General features: G+C 45.9%; 1 protein-coding gene across 4 annotated transcripts in view; it reads right to left on the bottom strand.

Annotated features, from left to right (window-relative positions):
- Positions 1-1558: 1558 nt before the first annotated feature.
- The window catches only part of NKIRAS1 (NFKB inhibitor interacting Ras like 1), a 156204-nt gene continuing 141276 nt past the window's right edge, over positions 1559-16486 (bottom strand). For all 4 annotated transcript variants that reach the window (XM_086942150.1, XM_086942153.1, XM_086942151.1 and 1 more), the window contains exon 4: positions 1559-2606. In XM_086942150.1, coding sequence (XP_086798276.1) covers positions 2364-2606 — 243 coding nt within the window. In that variant the 3' untranslated portion in view covers positions 1559-2363. The remainder of the gene's footprint in view (positions 2607-16486) is intronic.

Raw genomic sequence — 16486 nt, 5'->3', positions numbered from 1 at the left:
TGTATCTACAGCCACACATGCCTCGAAATGAATGTTAATTACCCTATAAGCATCCGTTTGTGCATGTAGTGCTGTAGATTCACATGTGCCCACTCACCGGACACATGTGGCCTTTGCAGTTTTGTTTCTCTTTTAGAAGCATGGACATCTCTGATCTTACACTCACTTTACACACTATTCTTACCCAACTGCAAGAAAACAGTCTAACAATGGAGTCGATGCCCATGCGCATTATCACCGAGAGGAGGAGTCACTCTACCTAGTGACTCAAAAGACTTCTTCGAAGATCTACAACTTGCACACATTCGGACCCAACACTAGATGGCAGGAGTATGTAAAGCCTGTGAATCTACAGCACCCCATGCCACGAACAGATGCTTACAGGATAAGCAACATATTTCTTCTCCTTGTTAAACTTCCCCTGAGAAGGTGTAACTTTTTGGCGCATTTCCAGGTTTACCAGTAAATCTGGGAAATCCTTACCTGACCATGGGAGTTGGGTGACCACACCCACAAAAAGCCCATGGAACGCTTTCCAAGGGCAGAGTAATGCAACACAGCGATTTGCGCCGCTTTGTGCGACTCCAGATTTATGATGCCACTCTGGGACAAGCAAAGTGGCTTTGCACGGCTACATAAATCTCCCTTAAGGCTTGCGTTGCGCATGTACCACCACCTTGCGTGGTGCAAACGCAACGCAAACCTCCTCATAACTAGGCCCCTGGGGTGATTAGAGAGGGTTGCAGAGTGACCAGGCCACAAACTGTGCTCCACCCCATCGCGGATTTTCCCAGTTACCGTGCTTGGCAGGCCAGTCTCGTCAGAACCACCAACTCCCAGTACCTCACTCACTCACATTGAGGTCTATTCACAAAGGCATTAATACATAATTAGCATAAATAGGAAGGACATTGTCCTCTAAGCATTTTTACTAATATGAAGTTAGGCGTTTGTGGCTGATTCACAAAGGGATGTAGAATTCTGTAAAGGAGTACTCATGGAGTACAACTTCCCATACTTCTAAATGAGTCTGTGAATCGGCCCATAGTGTCACTAGCATCTCCTCAGTGGCAGGCCTCTGTTCTGTCCTGGTAAGATACATTTATATACACACAAGATCATATAAAGTGGCAGCAACCTGGTGGAGAATCACACAAGGAAATAACTTTTTATCATACTTAAAAAAAATACCTAAATGTAATAAAGGCGTAACAGCTAATGTAACTATTGCAGTACGTAAAGGTGATCATTTAAATTTGCCTAAAAAAATGTAAACGTAAAGCGGACCCCACGGGAGTTTTAACTTGTGCTATATGGGCTAGACACAGGCATTTGCAGTGTGTACAATAACCCACTGGGTCATCTTACTAGCCAAATTAAGGAATTCAGAAAGTACTTCCATACAAGTAGAATCACACACATCACGTAAGACCATAAGTGGCGGTAAAAAGAAAATTGGCAAAGCCCCATGGTCTTTGAAGCAACATTATAAGATGAAAATGCCATCAGAAGTCCCAAGATAAGAACAACTCCATCTAGAAGGAAACATGTGATGTCAATGATTTACATAACTTTATTATAAATATACAGGAATATAAAATAGTCAACATCACAAATATTGGTATTGATACATTTATGCTGCAAACAACAACAAAAATAAAGTGTCTTCAGGACTCTCAAAAGGAGAAGACCAGAGCTAGACAAGGTTAGAACTCAAGTGACGGAGAAAGAACAATCTCTGTAAAAGGGTGGCTGGACAGTGTGTGCGCCTTCTCGTGCTGTGAAAGACAAGGCTTGGATTTGTTTTACACAACAGAGGCTTAAGTTGTCACCAATTTCAACATGTTGGCTGAGCACAGAAAGCCTCTCTGAGCGGCTGTGCATAATATGGCTGGTGAGCAGTTAATGATAATTGAAAACCCAAACATATTTCCTCTCTCTCAAGTGAATTGTTAAACCAGTTGAAGGTAAGCTTACATTGCAAACTACCACCACAACCATCTCACAGAATGACGGAAGTAAAAGATTACACAGATGCGGGATCTAACGTGGCCAACTCAGCTGATGGGATGTGGTCACTGTTGCTGACAGGCAATGGACCTGGTGTCTGAGTGATCAAAGACCTTACATTTCTGCTTCAGTTGATCCAACCTCTAGATATGCCTGCTATCCCCTCTCTCAGCCTCAAACCACCAAAAGTGCTTCAGTTTCTTCCTTGCTGCCAAATTTCTAGCTTCTTTTGCATCTTAGTGTTACCACTACCTACAGCGCTTAGTGTTTGACTACTCGCAGCTCTGGCTGCGGGTGTAAGAACAGACTATCCTGGTCTTGGTTGCCTACGTGTTTCCTATGTATACTTATTATCAATTGTCAGATATGGTGTTGGTCTTGCTCTTCCTCCCTGGCAGCGGGAAGGAAGATTTGCTCAGAGACTGGGAGAGCCGGTTGGTCAGGAACGTGAATGGCTCGATAAGCGTCTTCCGCTCGGTCACCGTAACTTCCCACAGCCTCACTTTCTCGAACCTAGCCCACTGCTGCGCCATTTCAGGGTCTACTTGCCGTTGCTCGGCGAGGTCCAGTTTGTTCCCCAATATAACCATGCTCACCTGCACAAGAGAAAACAAAATGTATAAAGTTACCCAGTATAAGATGATACCTCATTGTAATCAAGTGGTGTCAACTACTATCTCTACCCAGAACACCTCGTGCCGGAGTGTCGTCTTACTGGATGGACCCAATTTCAGGAGCAGTTGGTTAACTTTCAGATTGGTAAGGTTCATCTTTTAAGAACTAGGAGCAAGAGAGCTTAGATCCCCTCTCCCTACTACCAACTCATGAGGCTGAAGACAAGGGTTATCCCCCCCCCGCCCCACCCCGAGAAACACATTTAATTAAATGGAGTGTGTTATTGCACAATTCCCCCAAGACATTGGCTAAAAATCCAAATGATCGGCAAGGTGTTCAAATGTTCTAGGTATAAAAATTTAAGCTGGCCTCAGTTATTTTTCAAAGTGTATAAAGCTTATTCCATCACTTCTCGTTTCCACTTCTTTTTTTAGTTTCCCATCATGCCCATTCCAAGTATTGATCCTCCAACCCAGAAATAGGGCACAATGTACTTTGGAATAGAGCCAAAAAGTCTTTGTTGAGGTCCAAAAAGTCTGTTGATGGACAGAATGCAGAACAATGTCTTACATTCACCCCAGTACAAAGATCTGGGCCTAAATCCATCGTTTTTTTTGCACTCCACACCACCCTAGGTCAGACAATGGCTATATGCAAATAAGCCTTGACCCTGTGCCTCATGGGAACAGTCCAGCCCGAACTACCGGAGTGGGCTGGGTATGCTCAGACGTGAGTCCAAGGCTCTCCACATCACTGGAGTCAAGCTATCCAGGCTGAAGAAGGCTGATAGCCAGAAACCTGTCCTTGGATGCTTGATTCCGGTCTGGGAAAGACATGGCTTGGTAGTTCGGGCTGGACTATTCCCATGAGGCACAGGGTCAATGCCGATTTGCATATCGCCATTGTCTGACCTAGGGTGGTGTGGAGTGCAAAAAAACAATGGATTTATGCCCAGATCTTTGTACTGGGGTGAATGTAAGACATTGTTCTGCATTCTGTCCATCAACTGTGCTTTTTGCAATTTTCACCCCGAGTGGGCTGGGTATGCTCAGACGTGAGTCCCAGGCTCTCCACATCACTGGAGTCAAGCTATCCAGGCTGAAGAAGGCCGATAGCCAGAAACTGGTCCTTGGATGCTTGATTCCGGTCTGGGAAAGACATGGCTTGGTAGTTCGGGCTGGACTGTTCCCATGAGGCACAGGGTCAGGGCTGATTTGCATATAGCCATTGTCTGACCTAGGGTGGTGTGGAGTGCAAAAAAACGATGGATTTAGGCCCAGATCTTTGTACTGGGGTGAATGTAAGACATTGTTCTGCATTCTGTCCATCAACTGTGTTTTTTGAAATTTCCACAAAAGAACATCCCTAGACAGTTCATGGGTTCTGTAGGACACTTCTATTGCAATTCAATCTGAACAGATACGCTTTCAGTTTGAATTAGGGAAATCTCATTATTGCTGGTTTGTGGTGGATGGATTTTCAGAACATGCCTGTTTTGCTCCGACTGTATAAGCCATGAAGCTTTTTCCAAGGTGCATTTGTTTGAATAGGTTTTTCTTTCAAATTTTCCCTTTAAATGTATATGAAAAATGTGCATCGATTCACAACACAAACATCACATTTGAATTAGCTTTTAAACAGGATGATTTTGTGTGCAGCAGTGCTGATCCAAGTACCCAAATAATTGGTAGTTATTTTAATTCTGGATGTATATGACATGGTGCATCTGAGGACTTCTAAGGCGTAATACTAAAGCTAGCAGCCTGAAGCTCGACTCAATATACTTGGGGTCAGGTACATATTGTACAGGATTACAAGCGTGATCTGGGTCACGGTTACCGTTAAATACCTAAGTTCCAAATGTTCTGGCAGCTACTCCAAGTATATCATGATGCATCCATGTGCGGCCCACACACCACAAGTGCAGAAGTTCCCCTGATCCGGACATTTCTCAGCAATTCCCCATACGTGCCGATGGGTGGTGGTGTGCAGATATGGAAATGATTTAATGACCACAATAGAACTACCACCTCTTGTGTCAATGTCAGTTTATTTCTGCTCCATCGGACGTGAGCAGTTCAAAACATCTGCAGATCTCTAGTTGAAATCCTTTTAATACAGACCAAGGAAGTTCATTCCACAGAAAGGGTAGGTGGACGGGACTGGTGAGGAATTTGCAGTTAGACTATCTACCAGAAAGAGCATTAACGAAGGTAAGGAACACGTTCTTCTGATGATGAATACTTCTAACTGTGAATAAAGTACCTTCCCAGGTGGTGGATCTGGGGAATGGCTCAAACCATAATATTCTGCAGGACCGAACGGGGAAAATGCCCCTCCCGCTATACATGGCTATCCAATCCATAGTGCCAAACCATAGTGCAATTGTGTGGACTGATGGAGACGCAACAGCTAAGTCGATGTTAGAGACAGGCACTCCACATGGCAGCACACTGGTAGCGGCCTTGGCCCTGGTGGAATGAGCCTGAGGCTGTTTCTTAGCCACTCCATAAAAGATCTTAATACGGAGGACAATCCTTCTGGAGATGGTCCGTTTCTGTACTACCTTTCCTTTTTTCATTCCAGAGAACCCAATGAAAGGTTGATTGTCCACCCGATGGTCCCTGGTGAGATAAATGTCGAAACTCAGAGCACTCTTGGGGTCTAAGTGATGTAGTCTTTCCTCCTTAGATAGATGAGGAAAGGCAAAGAATGCTGGCAAGGTGATAGGCTGCCAGATGTGGAAGGACATGATTACTTTCAAGAGGAACGCAGCCTTAGTGCGTAGCACTAGCTTACCCAGAAAGTAGGTGGTGTACAGTTATTGGACAGAGTGCTAGTAGTTCCTTCATGCGACAAGCTGAAATGATCACTATGAAGAACGCCGTCTTAGGGTTAGTAGTCTTAGAGGACAGGTGGGCAATTGTTCAAATGAGGTTCACATTCGAAATGTGAGAACCAAATGTAGATCCTATTTGGGCATCCCAAAAAGTTGCAGTGGTAAAATGTGGGTCAGCCCTTTTAAGAATTGCATCACAATAGGTGATTTGAACAGAGATGGCGCATCAGGTAACCATAGAAAGGCTGATAAGGCCAGTAAACAACCTTTAACTGTCACCACAGTGGACATTGCTGGGTTAATAAAAGGGAGCAATGAAGGACAGCATATAATTGGCCTCGCAGTGGCTGGATATGCCTAGAAGAACTCTAAAGAACAAACTTCTCCCAGTGTCCCGCATAGATGGTTTTGGTGGAGGGACACCTGGCTTCTTGAAGGACACTTTCTACCTCCAGGTAGGAGAGGTTCGGGGCATGGGAGGTTTCTAAAGCAGTAACCGGTCGCCTATCAATCTTCAAGCATGGCACAATCTCCAAAAATGGAGGTGTACAGGCTTAGGTGTAAGACCCTGCTCTGAGGCGGAAACAGAAGCTCTTCCCGATGAGTCATCAACTTTTAGTTACCATGCTCTCCTGTCCCTATATGGAGTCATTAGGATGACTTGGGCCCGGTCGTTCTTGATCTTCTAGAGAAACATGGGCTGGAGAGGGAAAGACTTGCAGGAGTCCTGAACTCCAGTCCAAATGAAAGGCATCGTCGAGAAAGAATTGCCTTGGGAACTCTAATGTGCAAAAGTTTGGACACTGCACATTCTCTGCAGTGGCAAAAGGGTTGAGATGGTTCTTCCCATTGGTGGAAGATGCCCAGTGCCATGTCAAGTGTAGCTGCCATTCGTGTTCCGCTAAGCAACACCGTCTGAGTTTGCCCACCTAGGGTTTAAGATCTTGCCAGGTGTAGTACAAACAGGGAGATGCCCTGACCACTCAGCCAGTTCTAAAGGTGTAGAACTTCGGTACAGGATTCACAGACTCACCCCGCTGTAGCTGATGTACCACATGGTGGAGGTGGTGGTGGTATCTGTTGACATTAAGGTGGGTGTCTGCTGGATACGAGAATCCTATCCCAGAAGGCCTCCTCACCCCAGCAACAATGCATCCATCATGACTGTTCGCAGCGGATGGGGTAAGGAGCGGGTTCTGCTGCTGGTCCAATCGCGGTCCAGCAACCACCACTCCGACACTTGGATGGAATCTGAGCGGTTTCCTTGGTGCAGAGCCTGCATGTGCCACCTGTTGTGGTCCACTAGCAGGATCCATGAGGCCAAGAAGCCTTCAAGACTCTCTCAATGAGACCAAAGTGAAGGACCGAAAGATTGAGATTATAGCCCTAAAATCACACACTTGTTAAAGTGGAAGAAGTCTAGAAACAGCACTGTGTACAGGATGACTCCAATGAAAGAGTCTCTGTGAAGGAGTCAGAAACGATGATGGTAAATCCCAGGGATGCCAATAGGTCGGCAGTCGTCTGAAGGGGGTTCACAACTGTTTGAGGTTAGCCCGCCTTTATCAACCATTTGTCGAGGAACAGTACACTGGTAAAGCCAAAAGGGAGCAGGGAGAACTGAATGTTCCCGAGGAGAACGCATGCCTCCCCTCTCTTGCACGAACTTCATTGGCTGCCAGTCAAACAGAGGGTAATGTTTAAAGGGCTTTGCATTACGCATAAAGCTCTGTATGGAAAGGCGCCAAGCTATATGAAAGCTCGCTTGGCCCCATACAGGCCTGGTAGGGTGCTGCGCTCATCGGAAGCCACCCTTTTAACCCAACCGCGCTTTAGATTGTCCACCCTGGGTGGTTGTGCTTTCTCTAATGTCTTTCCAGCAGTCTGGAATAGCTTACCAATCGAACTGCGCAAAGAATCCAATTTCTTGCCTTTTCGTAGAAAATTAAAAACATTGCTTTTCCAGCAAGCATGGGGTGTGTTGTAATTTGAGGATTGGCTGTATGAATTCTGGTATGAACCCGACAAAGCGCTTAGAGACCCCTGGGTGATAATGCGCTATATAAGTCGAAATAAATGAAAATGAAATGTTCTTGTGGCCTATCTGAAACCACAGATAGCGTCTGCGAGATTTTAGGATAGGGATGTGGAAATAGTCATCTTGCAAATCCAACGAGACTATCGAGTCTCCTGGATCTAGGGAAGACAAAGCTTGGGCCAAGGGGAGCATCTTGAACTTATCTTTCTCGGGGAAGAAGTTCAGAGGGCAAAGGTACCTGCTGAGGTAATAACTTATCCAGCCTTCAAACTGGGGACAGTGTGCAGCTGAGGGCAAACTAAAGGGGTTTTGCAACAGCGGGGAGGAACTGTGGGGGATTGGGTAGTTCCTAGCCCCTTGGGGAGGGGCTGAGGGATTGGGTAGTTCATTGCCTCTTGGGGCCAGGACGGTGTCATCTGGATCCTCAAGCCTATCTCGAAAAGACTAAGAGGTCTGTTGCAGAGGTAAAGTATGCCATCGCCTCTGATGCAAGCCTCTTCCAAACCCCCTAAACGGCTCATATTGTTAGGGAAACGTCTGTTCGGATGGTGCAAGGCCAAGAGAGCACGCTGATACTTGGTTTTCTTTGAAGTGCTCTAATGTAGAGTCTGTCTGGTCTCCAAAGAGTCGGGTGCTATGACTTGGCATTCCCATTAGGGACCATTGGGATTCACTGGAGAAGCGCCAAGATCTTGTCCATGTTGGAACCAACGGCCCTACCCAGGCAGTCAGTAGTGTCCAGTCCGGACATCATTCCATGGATGTGGTGTCTTGGCCATCCTGAATTATTAGTTGGAAGTTTGCATGAAAGACGCCTGAGTCTGCGGGCAAGATGTTGCTCACCATGTCCCACAATGCGTGCAAGTAATGCTGCAGGAGAAAACTCTAATTTACAGACATGAGGGCAAGGCTGGCAGAGGAGAACATGTTTCCTGAATGCATCCATGCATTTTGACTTTTGGTATGGCATGGTGGTTGGAAACCCATTTGGATTTAGCTGATGGAAGCATGAACCACAAGGCTCTCTGGTGTTGGGGACAGCAGAAAGAAAGATGGGACTCCCTGAAGCTTGCCTCTGTGCATAGGACTATTGTCCTATTGACCGGGGAGGTGGGGAGGTTAGGCGGGCAGATCCTGGGTTTATCGAGGTGCCCAAAAGGGTTTCTGTGAGGGCCTCATTAAATGGAAGGAGTAGTTCTAAAGAGGTCTGCCTTGGCTGCAGGACCATTTATCTTAACCTCCACTGAGGGAAGGTAGAGGTCAAGAACTACTGCCAGCCTTCTGATTAGCAAAGCAAATGATGCAGACTCCTCTGCACAGGGGCCGGGTGGAGAACGGAGGTCAGTGTCAGGAGATGTGTTAAGGCCAGTGGCCTCCAGAAGGTCCAGAAAAAGATTTATCATCATCATATATTTGCAATTAATCACCTTCATGTGGCTCCAGGTCCAAGCAAACTATGCGGCAGCGTAAGTGTCTCAATAAGAATGGGGTTCAGGAAGAGGTCGAAGTGGGAACAAGTTCAATCAAGGTCGCTGCAGATTCATTTTCAAGTCCAAAATGACTATGGGCTCTCTCTCTCTCTCTCTCCTCTTTCAGCATACAGAGGACTGGAATGGTATTTAATTCCATGAGAGGTGCTCAGAGTGGGCATCTTCTCTGAGTTAAGGCAAACATCAGATTGTGGTTAAGAGACTCAGTTGGCATCCGGGACAGATCTGCTGGCGGTAACTCGAATGGAGGCGTCCCCTGATCCATGGGGCCCAAAGGAGGGCTCTGAAGGGTACAAAAAACCTGCAACTTAGTCTCTTTGAAGGCTTTAATTTGCTGCAGCATTGTCAATGGACGTGGTATTAGTGGGGGGTTGGTTCCGTGGTGGGCGACCGAGATCTGGAGGTACTCTGTTGTCTGTGCACAGTGCTTAATGTATAAAAAAATTAAGTGCCAGGGCTCTCATCAGGAGTCTGCTGCAGCTTGCACCACTGGTGCTGACAATTAAGTGTCGGTGCCGAGCACCGGAAAGCCCCGGCTCAAATTTAGCACTGCATCTCCTGGCAAGAAGGGGGAGCCAAGTTTGGACTTCATACGTTGTTTCTTTTTGGACTTGCCTGAGAATTTGAAGTATGATTATCGATCTCTAAAATGGCCTCGGGACCAAGAACGTGGCCACAACTTTTTTCCATTTCCTACGGTGTTCAGTGAAGTAAAGTTTGCCCTTGCGGGTACAAGCTCTATATCCATGTCGGAAGGGGCGGAAAGAAAGGAACCGACATAAACACGCAGAGGTGGTAGTTATATTGTTTGTGAACCCAACGTCACTTTGTGCAGTGGGACAGGACAAACTTGATGCAAAGCCGCACATCGCCACTTACTGGCATGCAAGGGAGTTGCTGAGAAATGTTCGGATCCAGCCTATCCAGCGACACACACATCTATGCAATCGAAGATCCAGGATAAAATTTGCCATTACATAAACAACGTCCCAGGATATATTCCTCAACCTAAACATTGCATGAGTATCATTAACTACATCGACAATGGGGGGGCGGAGCTAGCCAGCGTCGATGGCGGACGCGTGAGCTTTCGGCTCCTCGCCTTAGCCCCGGCAAAATCCTGCTAAGTTATCCTTAGAAGTGTACAATATGCCATAGCTGGCTCCCCTGCACCCCCCGGCACCCCTAGATCCCGCTGGGTGATTTGCAGACTCCGGTTGGCGAGCCCCACCGAGTGGTTTACAGCGAGGCTTCTCGGCAACCCGGCGGCGGCGGACTGGGCCTGACGCCACGGACTATCCTGGGACGGAGACCGTGCGACGTCACCTGACGTGCGGCCTCGGAGTCAGGCGAGGGCGGGGTGATCTCCGGCCGGACTTACACTTGGCTTTTTCCTTCACCGGGGCGTCCCCCTCTTCTTTGCTGCCACCTTATATCGGAACGACTTGCCCTCCCACGCAGTGGGTCCTCAGCGCAACGGATACTGTGCTCTGAACTACGAACCGGAGCAGCCGCCACTTCGGAGCGATCACGAGGGCAAGTCTACCCTGGGGTGTCTTGCTGTCCCCGCGCCCCCACGCCACGCCTGCACGACGGTGCCCAGTGCTGAGACTTTTGAACTAATATTGCCCAGTGTCGAGTGAGTGTGGGTATCGCCAGGGTGTTTGGTGACTGTTGATAGCGGACGCCATCTTGGCTGCATCGTGCCACCGGCACACACCCAGTACCTAGTGGCAGTGGATCGCCGGCTGGTGTGTCTCCCACGCTGCCCTTGCTGACTGGTGGCGGCGAGGTACCTACTGGTTCTGTGTCCCCCTACGGCAGGAGAAGAACATGGGGAAAAAAGACGCCACTCAGGCGAAGCTCTCCTTTGACCGGCGTCGCACTAAGGGACCCGACACGACGGCCCCGGAGGCGTCCCCGAAGGGGGCCACTGCGACTGCCCCAGCGCCTACAGAGCTCCGGGACATGCTGGCCGTCATGGAAAAGGGCATTCAGGACAGTATCGCGTCTGTGGGCTCTAAAATAGACGCTTTGTCGTACCGCATGGACCGCATGGCGGAGCGAGTAGACAAACATGCGGAGCGCCTGGACATGGCGGAACGTCGACTAACGGAAGCTGAGGAGGCGCAGACCGAATGGGACAAGGACAGGAAGCAATTCGGTAGACTTTTGCAAGTCATCCGTGATAAGAGGGAGGATTTGGAGGCGCGCTCACGCAGGTCCAACATCCGTATAAAGGGAGTGGCGGAAACGACTCAGACTGGGAAGATGGAGCTCTATGTCGAGAAATTGCTGAAGCTACTACTCGGGGAGGAGGCTTTCTCCCCCATGTTCATCGTGGAGCGGGCACATCGTACTTTGGGCCCTCAACCGCAGCCGGGCGCGCCTCCACGTCCCATCATCGCGAAGCTACTCAATTACCGCGACAGGGACATTGCTTTGCGCTTGGCAAGGGAAAAGGGTAAGCTCCAGCATGAGGGCATGGACATTTCCCTCTACCCGGACTTTACGGCCAAGGAACAGGAGGAGAGACGGCAGTTTGCGCCGTATAAAAAACAACTGCGTACGCTGGGCCTTGACTACGCGATGCTGTACCCTGCCAAGCTTCGCATCAATACAGGAGGGCGATCATATTTCTTCACCGATCCCAAAGAACTCCAGAAATCCCTGAAGGTATGGACACGGGAGCGTAAGGAGACTCGGCAGAGCCAGGAAGACGACGCTGGTTCGGCCTCGAACCTGGAAGAGCAAGACTAGAGAGTATGACTAGTGGGGCTCTACCGAAACAGTTGGCTCTTCCTATCGAGGGCTGGACACGATCCCTCAAAATGGCAGAGCTGCGCCACCCCCCTGGGGGCGGTAAGTCTGGATTACATGGGGGCTGCCTGTACTGTTTGGAGGGGCAGTGACCGCACTGCTCGGACTCGCGCTTTATAGGTTGCTGGTGAAGAGATCGCTTAGTACTGCTGTGGAGTGAGATTTGGTCAATATTACATTGTGGGGGGGTTGGGGGAGTTGGGGGGGCTGTTGGATGTGCTTTACGATGGACACTGGTACGCACGCGGGGCTGGGATGGAGTGCCGAACTGAACAACTACATTGGGACAGTTGGTGGTATTGTACTATTCAGGCGCGCTTCGCCCCGGTGCCTTTGGTTGTGCGACTCTCCTGGGAGTCGAGTTTCGAACTGACGAACACTGCTATTTTTGGGTTGATGGGGGTGGTTTTTGGGACCTGTCTGACCGGGTTGGGGGTGGTCGGCTGTGGGTGGGTGGGGGAGCGGGAGGTGGGGTTTGGGGACTGGGCTGTTGAGGGTTTTTGCCTGGGGGTGTTTGAGGGGTTCGTGCTTGATGTGTGTAGACTGCTTTGTGAAACTGAAACTGTATGGAAATGCCGGCTGGCTACAATGGGGGAAAGTGTACTGCTGTGTTATGTTCTCTCCATCCCTGGTGCTCACATGGTTCATAGGCCCATGCAATGTCTAATGCTGCTATGAATGTTCCCACTCGTGCCCCACACATGCTGAAACTGATAACCTGGAATGTCCGAGGCCTGAACGACTTCCGTAAGTTGAGGAAGGTCCTCGGCTACCTGCACAGACACCATGTCGATTTGGCCCTGCTGCAGGAAACACACTTGCCTAACAACAGTAGGATGTTGCAATCCAGAGGGTTGGCGGGGAATATAGCGGCAGCAGGCTTCACGACGCACGCCCGGGGGGTGTTAACCTGGGCCAATCCCTCTTCACAATTGAAACTGATCCCGATACATGCAGACACGGAGGGTAGATATGTCTTAGCTAGATGTGTGGGTAGGGGACTCGACCTGCTGGTAGTAAAAAAAACTACATCGACAATATCATAGGACACACATCTATGCAATCGACGATGCAGGATTATATATGCCATTACATAAACAACATTCTAGGATATATTTAACTACGTAAATACTGCAAGAGTATTATTTAACTACATAAGACAAAATCCCAAGATCTACATCTATGCAATTAAAGATCCAGGATATAAATGCCATTAAATAAACAAAGGATATATTCTTTACATTAACGTTGCACGGCCATCATTTACCTACATAGACCTTATCCTAAGACATTCATCTATGCAATTGAAGATCCAGGATAATATATGCTATTACAATCATAACTTTCTAGGATACATTCAATTATATAAACTATACCCTATGATCTATTTCACTATATAAAAGTTTCCAGGGCAAACGTTCCACTATATAAATTTTGCCCCCAGATCTCATTCTATATAATCAAAGATCATAGATAAATTACCTTATTAAATGCACAAAATTCGAAGATAAATAATGTATTAGGAGATGGTCTTTACTACTGGAATTATAAACAGAGGAGGACCAAATTATGCAGCAAGAAAAGGCGAATTATGCGGCGTAATGCATTATTATGACCTCTTTTAAAAAAGAAAATAATACATGTTATCAGTATCTGAGCAAAGGATTCAACTCATTAATACTACTTTGACACATGTAAATACAGGAATAAGCAACAAAACGGTGACCAGTCAGCCATTTGCGAAAGGCATACAGCTGCATGGCAAAATGTGTTGCAGAGCTTTTAGTAACTTTTGATCCGTTTGAGCTAGGACCACATGTTTTTGTTGAAAACTGCAGATTATGCAGCAGGTAATTAATTGGCAAATGTGACCAGTTCAGAACTATGCATAAAAAAGCAGCCACTGCAAAATTGCATAATTCTAGTGACCCTGGACATAGTTCCTAGGGATACATTCTGGGCAAACAATTTGCCAGAATACATGCACAATGGCCATGCTTTCTTGTACTGCAACGTCATATATAAACCGTGTCCAGACTATATCCTACTACATAATTTATGTCACTCGGTATGTTCCAAATTAGAAGGGCCAAAGTCGGAAAGGACAGACTGAGACCCAAACCTCTGCCTGCACACACCTTTCCTACTTTCACACTATGTTTGGAGTCAATTTGTACAGTGTTTTTTGCAACAACAGTTCCTACGAATTAAAATTGAATCCAGTCACCCACCTAAGCTGGAATGGTTTTGCCACCAATGTACGCAGGCAAACCAAAATCTCAGAAAAGCTTTACAGGTAACACCAAGGAACAGGGAGGAGGTGAGAAATAAACGCTGATTATACAAAAATGCTTTAGAGAATAGAAAAGCTAAATTGCTTATAGAGGTCTGGGAAGCCCTAAAGCAGGCAGCCAAACTCAGGAAGAACCTTGTATTGGAAGACTATAAATCAACCATTTCTCAGAGAGTTAAATGATCCCTCGAGTGAGACTTATGGTTAACCAGAAGACTGGCAGAACAATTATCCCAGAATCTTTAATCTGGATAATAAATCTTTGGTCACCCCGCATGATGATATAAAATTATGGTTGGCCCTCCTTTTCTAATTGCATTTTCCCTTGATGAAGTCAAACAAGCTCTTAAAAAGAGAGCTAATGGGAAGTGCCCAGGCCCAGATGGGGTCCCCGTGGAGGCTACCTGTATTCTTTGGACCCATTTTTACACAAGTATTGACCGCAGCCATGAAAGGCTATATTCTAGCCACTATGGCTGATAGCCCTATAGTCCCGATTTTTCAAAAAGGGAACAAGGGGATGCTCAGTGCTATGGGCCAGTTTCCCTACTTGATACATCTGTTAAATTATTATGAAGGATTTTATTAGAAAGACTAGAGGCTTGGGCAGAGGCTAACCAGGTGCTTACTGACTCACATTATGGATTCAGAAGTGAAATTGGCACTCAAGAGCGAGGCTTAAATTTAAACTTGCTCCTAAGTAAATATGCTAAACCAAGAAAGGTCTCCTGTTTTTATGCTTCGCTGATTTAAGCAGCGCATTTGATCTAGTCAACCACATAAGCTGTGGAAGACATAGAAAGATATGGGTGCGCCACCTGATTTTATCTCCATTTTGTCACAATTGTATGGATATTTAATTACCCAGGTATGCTATGGTGTAAACGGTCAGTGTACCACAGAGTTCAGCATTACAAGGGGCATACTGCAAGGGTGTGTTCTCACACCCTTTCTATTTTCATTGTAAATAAATGGGGTGGATGAGTGCTTACAAAAATTGCCAGCAGATATTCCTAAAATTGGCAATTGCTCACCCCAGTCCGTTTGTATGCCGATGACGCACTATTAATATCTATGACATCAAATGGCCTACAACGCTTAATTGATGCATTTACATTTTTGGAGGGCAAGGACATGAAACTAAACTTTTAACAAAAACATATGTTATGACTTGCGGTGCAGGAAAAGCTAAGAAGAAAACTAATTATGTCAATGGTCAGGCATTGGCGGAAGTAGAGAGTTTTTCCTAATTGGGGCTCAATTTTCCAAATCAGGCTCATGGAATTCACATTTGAAAATTCGAAGACTAAAATTTATCACAATCTTGCAGGCAATTTTTCGATTATAAAGTTGGAAATAAAAACCATTAGGGAAATGCTACAACTATATAAGAGTAAATGTATTAATAGCGTAGTTTACGGGCCGCTTTGTGGAGCAGGTCTAATTGTAGGGTATTACAAATATTGGAGAATCAGACTTTAAGCAGATTATTGGCATTACCCAGTTCCACTTCATCTTTTATTGTTCATTATACACTAACCACTTCTTATATTGAGGGCACCATTAATATCTGTGCACTTCTGACTTGGCATAGCATTTGGAGCTAAGTTTACTAAAGATATAATTAAAGACTATTGCCCTGGATTGTAGAGACAATATCCCTTGGTTCAAACATGTGAAAAGTGTTCTAAACGTAATAGGAAATAATTTCTCTCTGGACGACCTTACAAGTATTTTAAACTATAGTAAAAAAGAAATAAAAATACTTCTCATGGGCCAAAGAGACGCGACACAGGAATCCAGCGAGAATACTAAAGAAACATGGCAAAGATATATTGGAAATAAATTGTGTACCGAAATGCCAAGTTATTTATTACTTGTAACTAACACACAGCAAAGGTTTTTATCTTACAAGGCTTAGATTAAGAACACTACATTACATAGTAGCCCAAAATGGGTGAGTGGAAAAAGATGCCCTTGTAATGGGTTGGGATAACTGCCCAATCTACTGAGCATTCTTTATTGTTCTGTATTTTTTACCAGGATATAAGGAAACTTTTTTTTAAACCGTTATTTAAAACACATAGGCTGCTTAATTTTAAGGAGGCTTTTAAATATTTATTTACTTCAGATACAATGGAATTATGTTTTGCTGTTTCTACATTTATTACCTTGGCTATTAAGTGAAGGAAAATGTATGCCTATTTAGAAAATGTATCTTACACACAGGTTTAGGTTGCTTTTTACCCAAAATCAGTTTTTTTTATGTATCTTTCATGGATTTATTTCCAAATAAAGATCTATTAATTGATTGAAGTAAAAAAAATCTCCTTTTTAAAGAAACTTAAATACATTCTCTGTATGTGGATTTATTTAACTAC

Source organism: Lissotriton vulgaris, chromosome 10 (genome assembly GCF_964263255.1).
Source record: "Lissotriton vulgaris chromosome 10, aLisVul1.2, whole genome shotgun sequence".
In the NCBI taxonomy this organism is placed as follows: Eukaryota; Metazoa; Chordata; class Amphibia; order Caudata; family Salamandridae; genus Lissotriton; species Lissotriton vulgaris.
The sequence above is the reverse complement of the archived record's forward strand: the minus strand, read 5'-3'. Positions and strand labels throughout refer to the sequence as shown.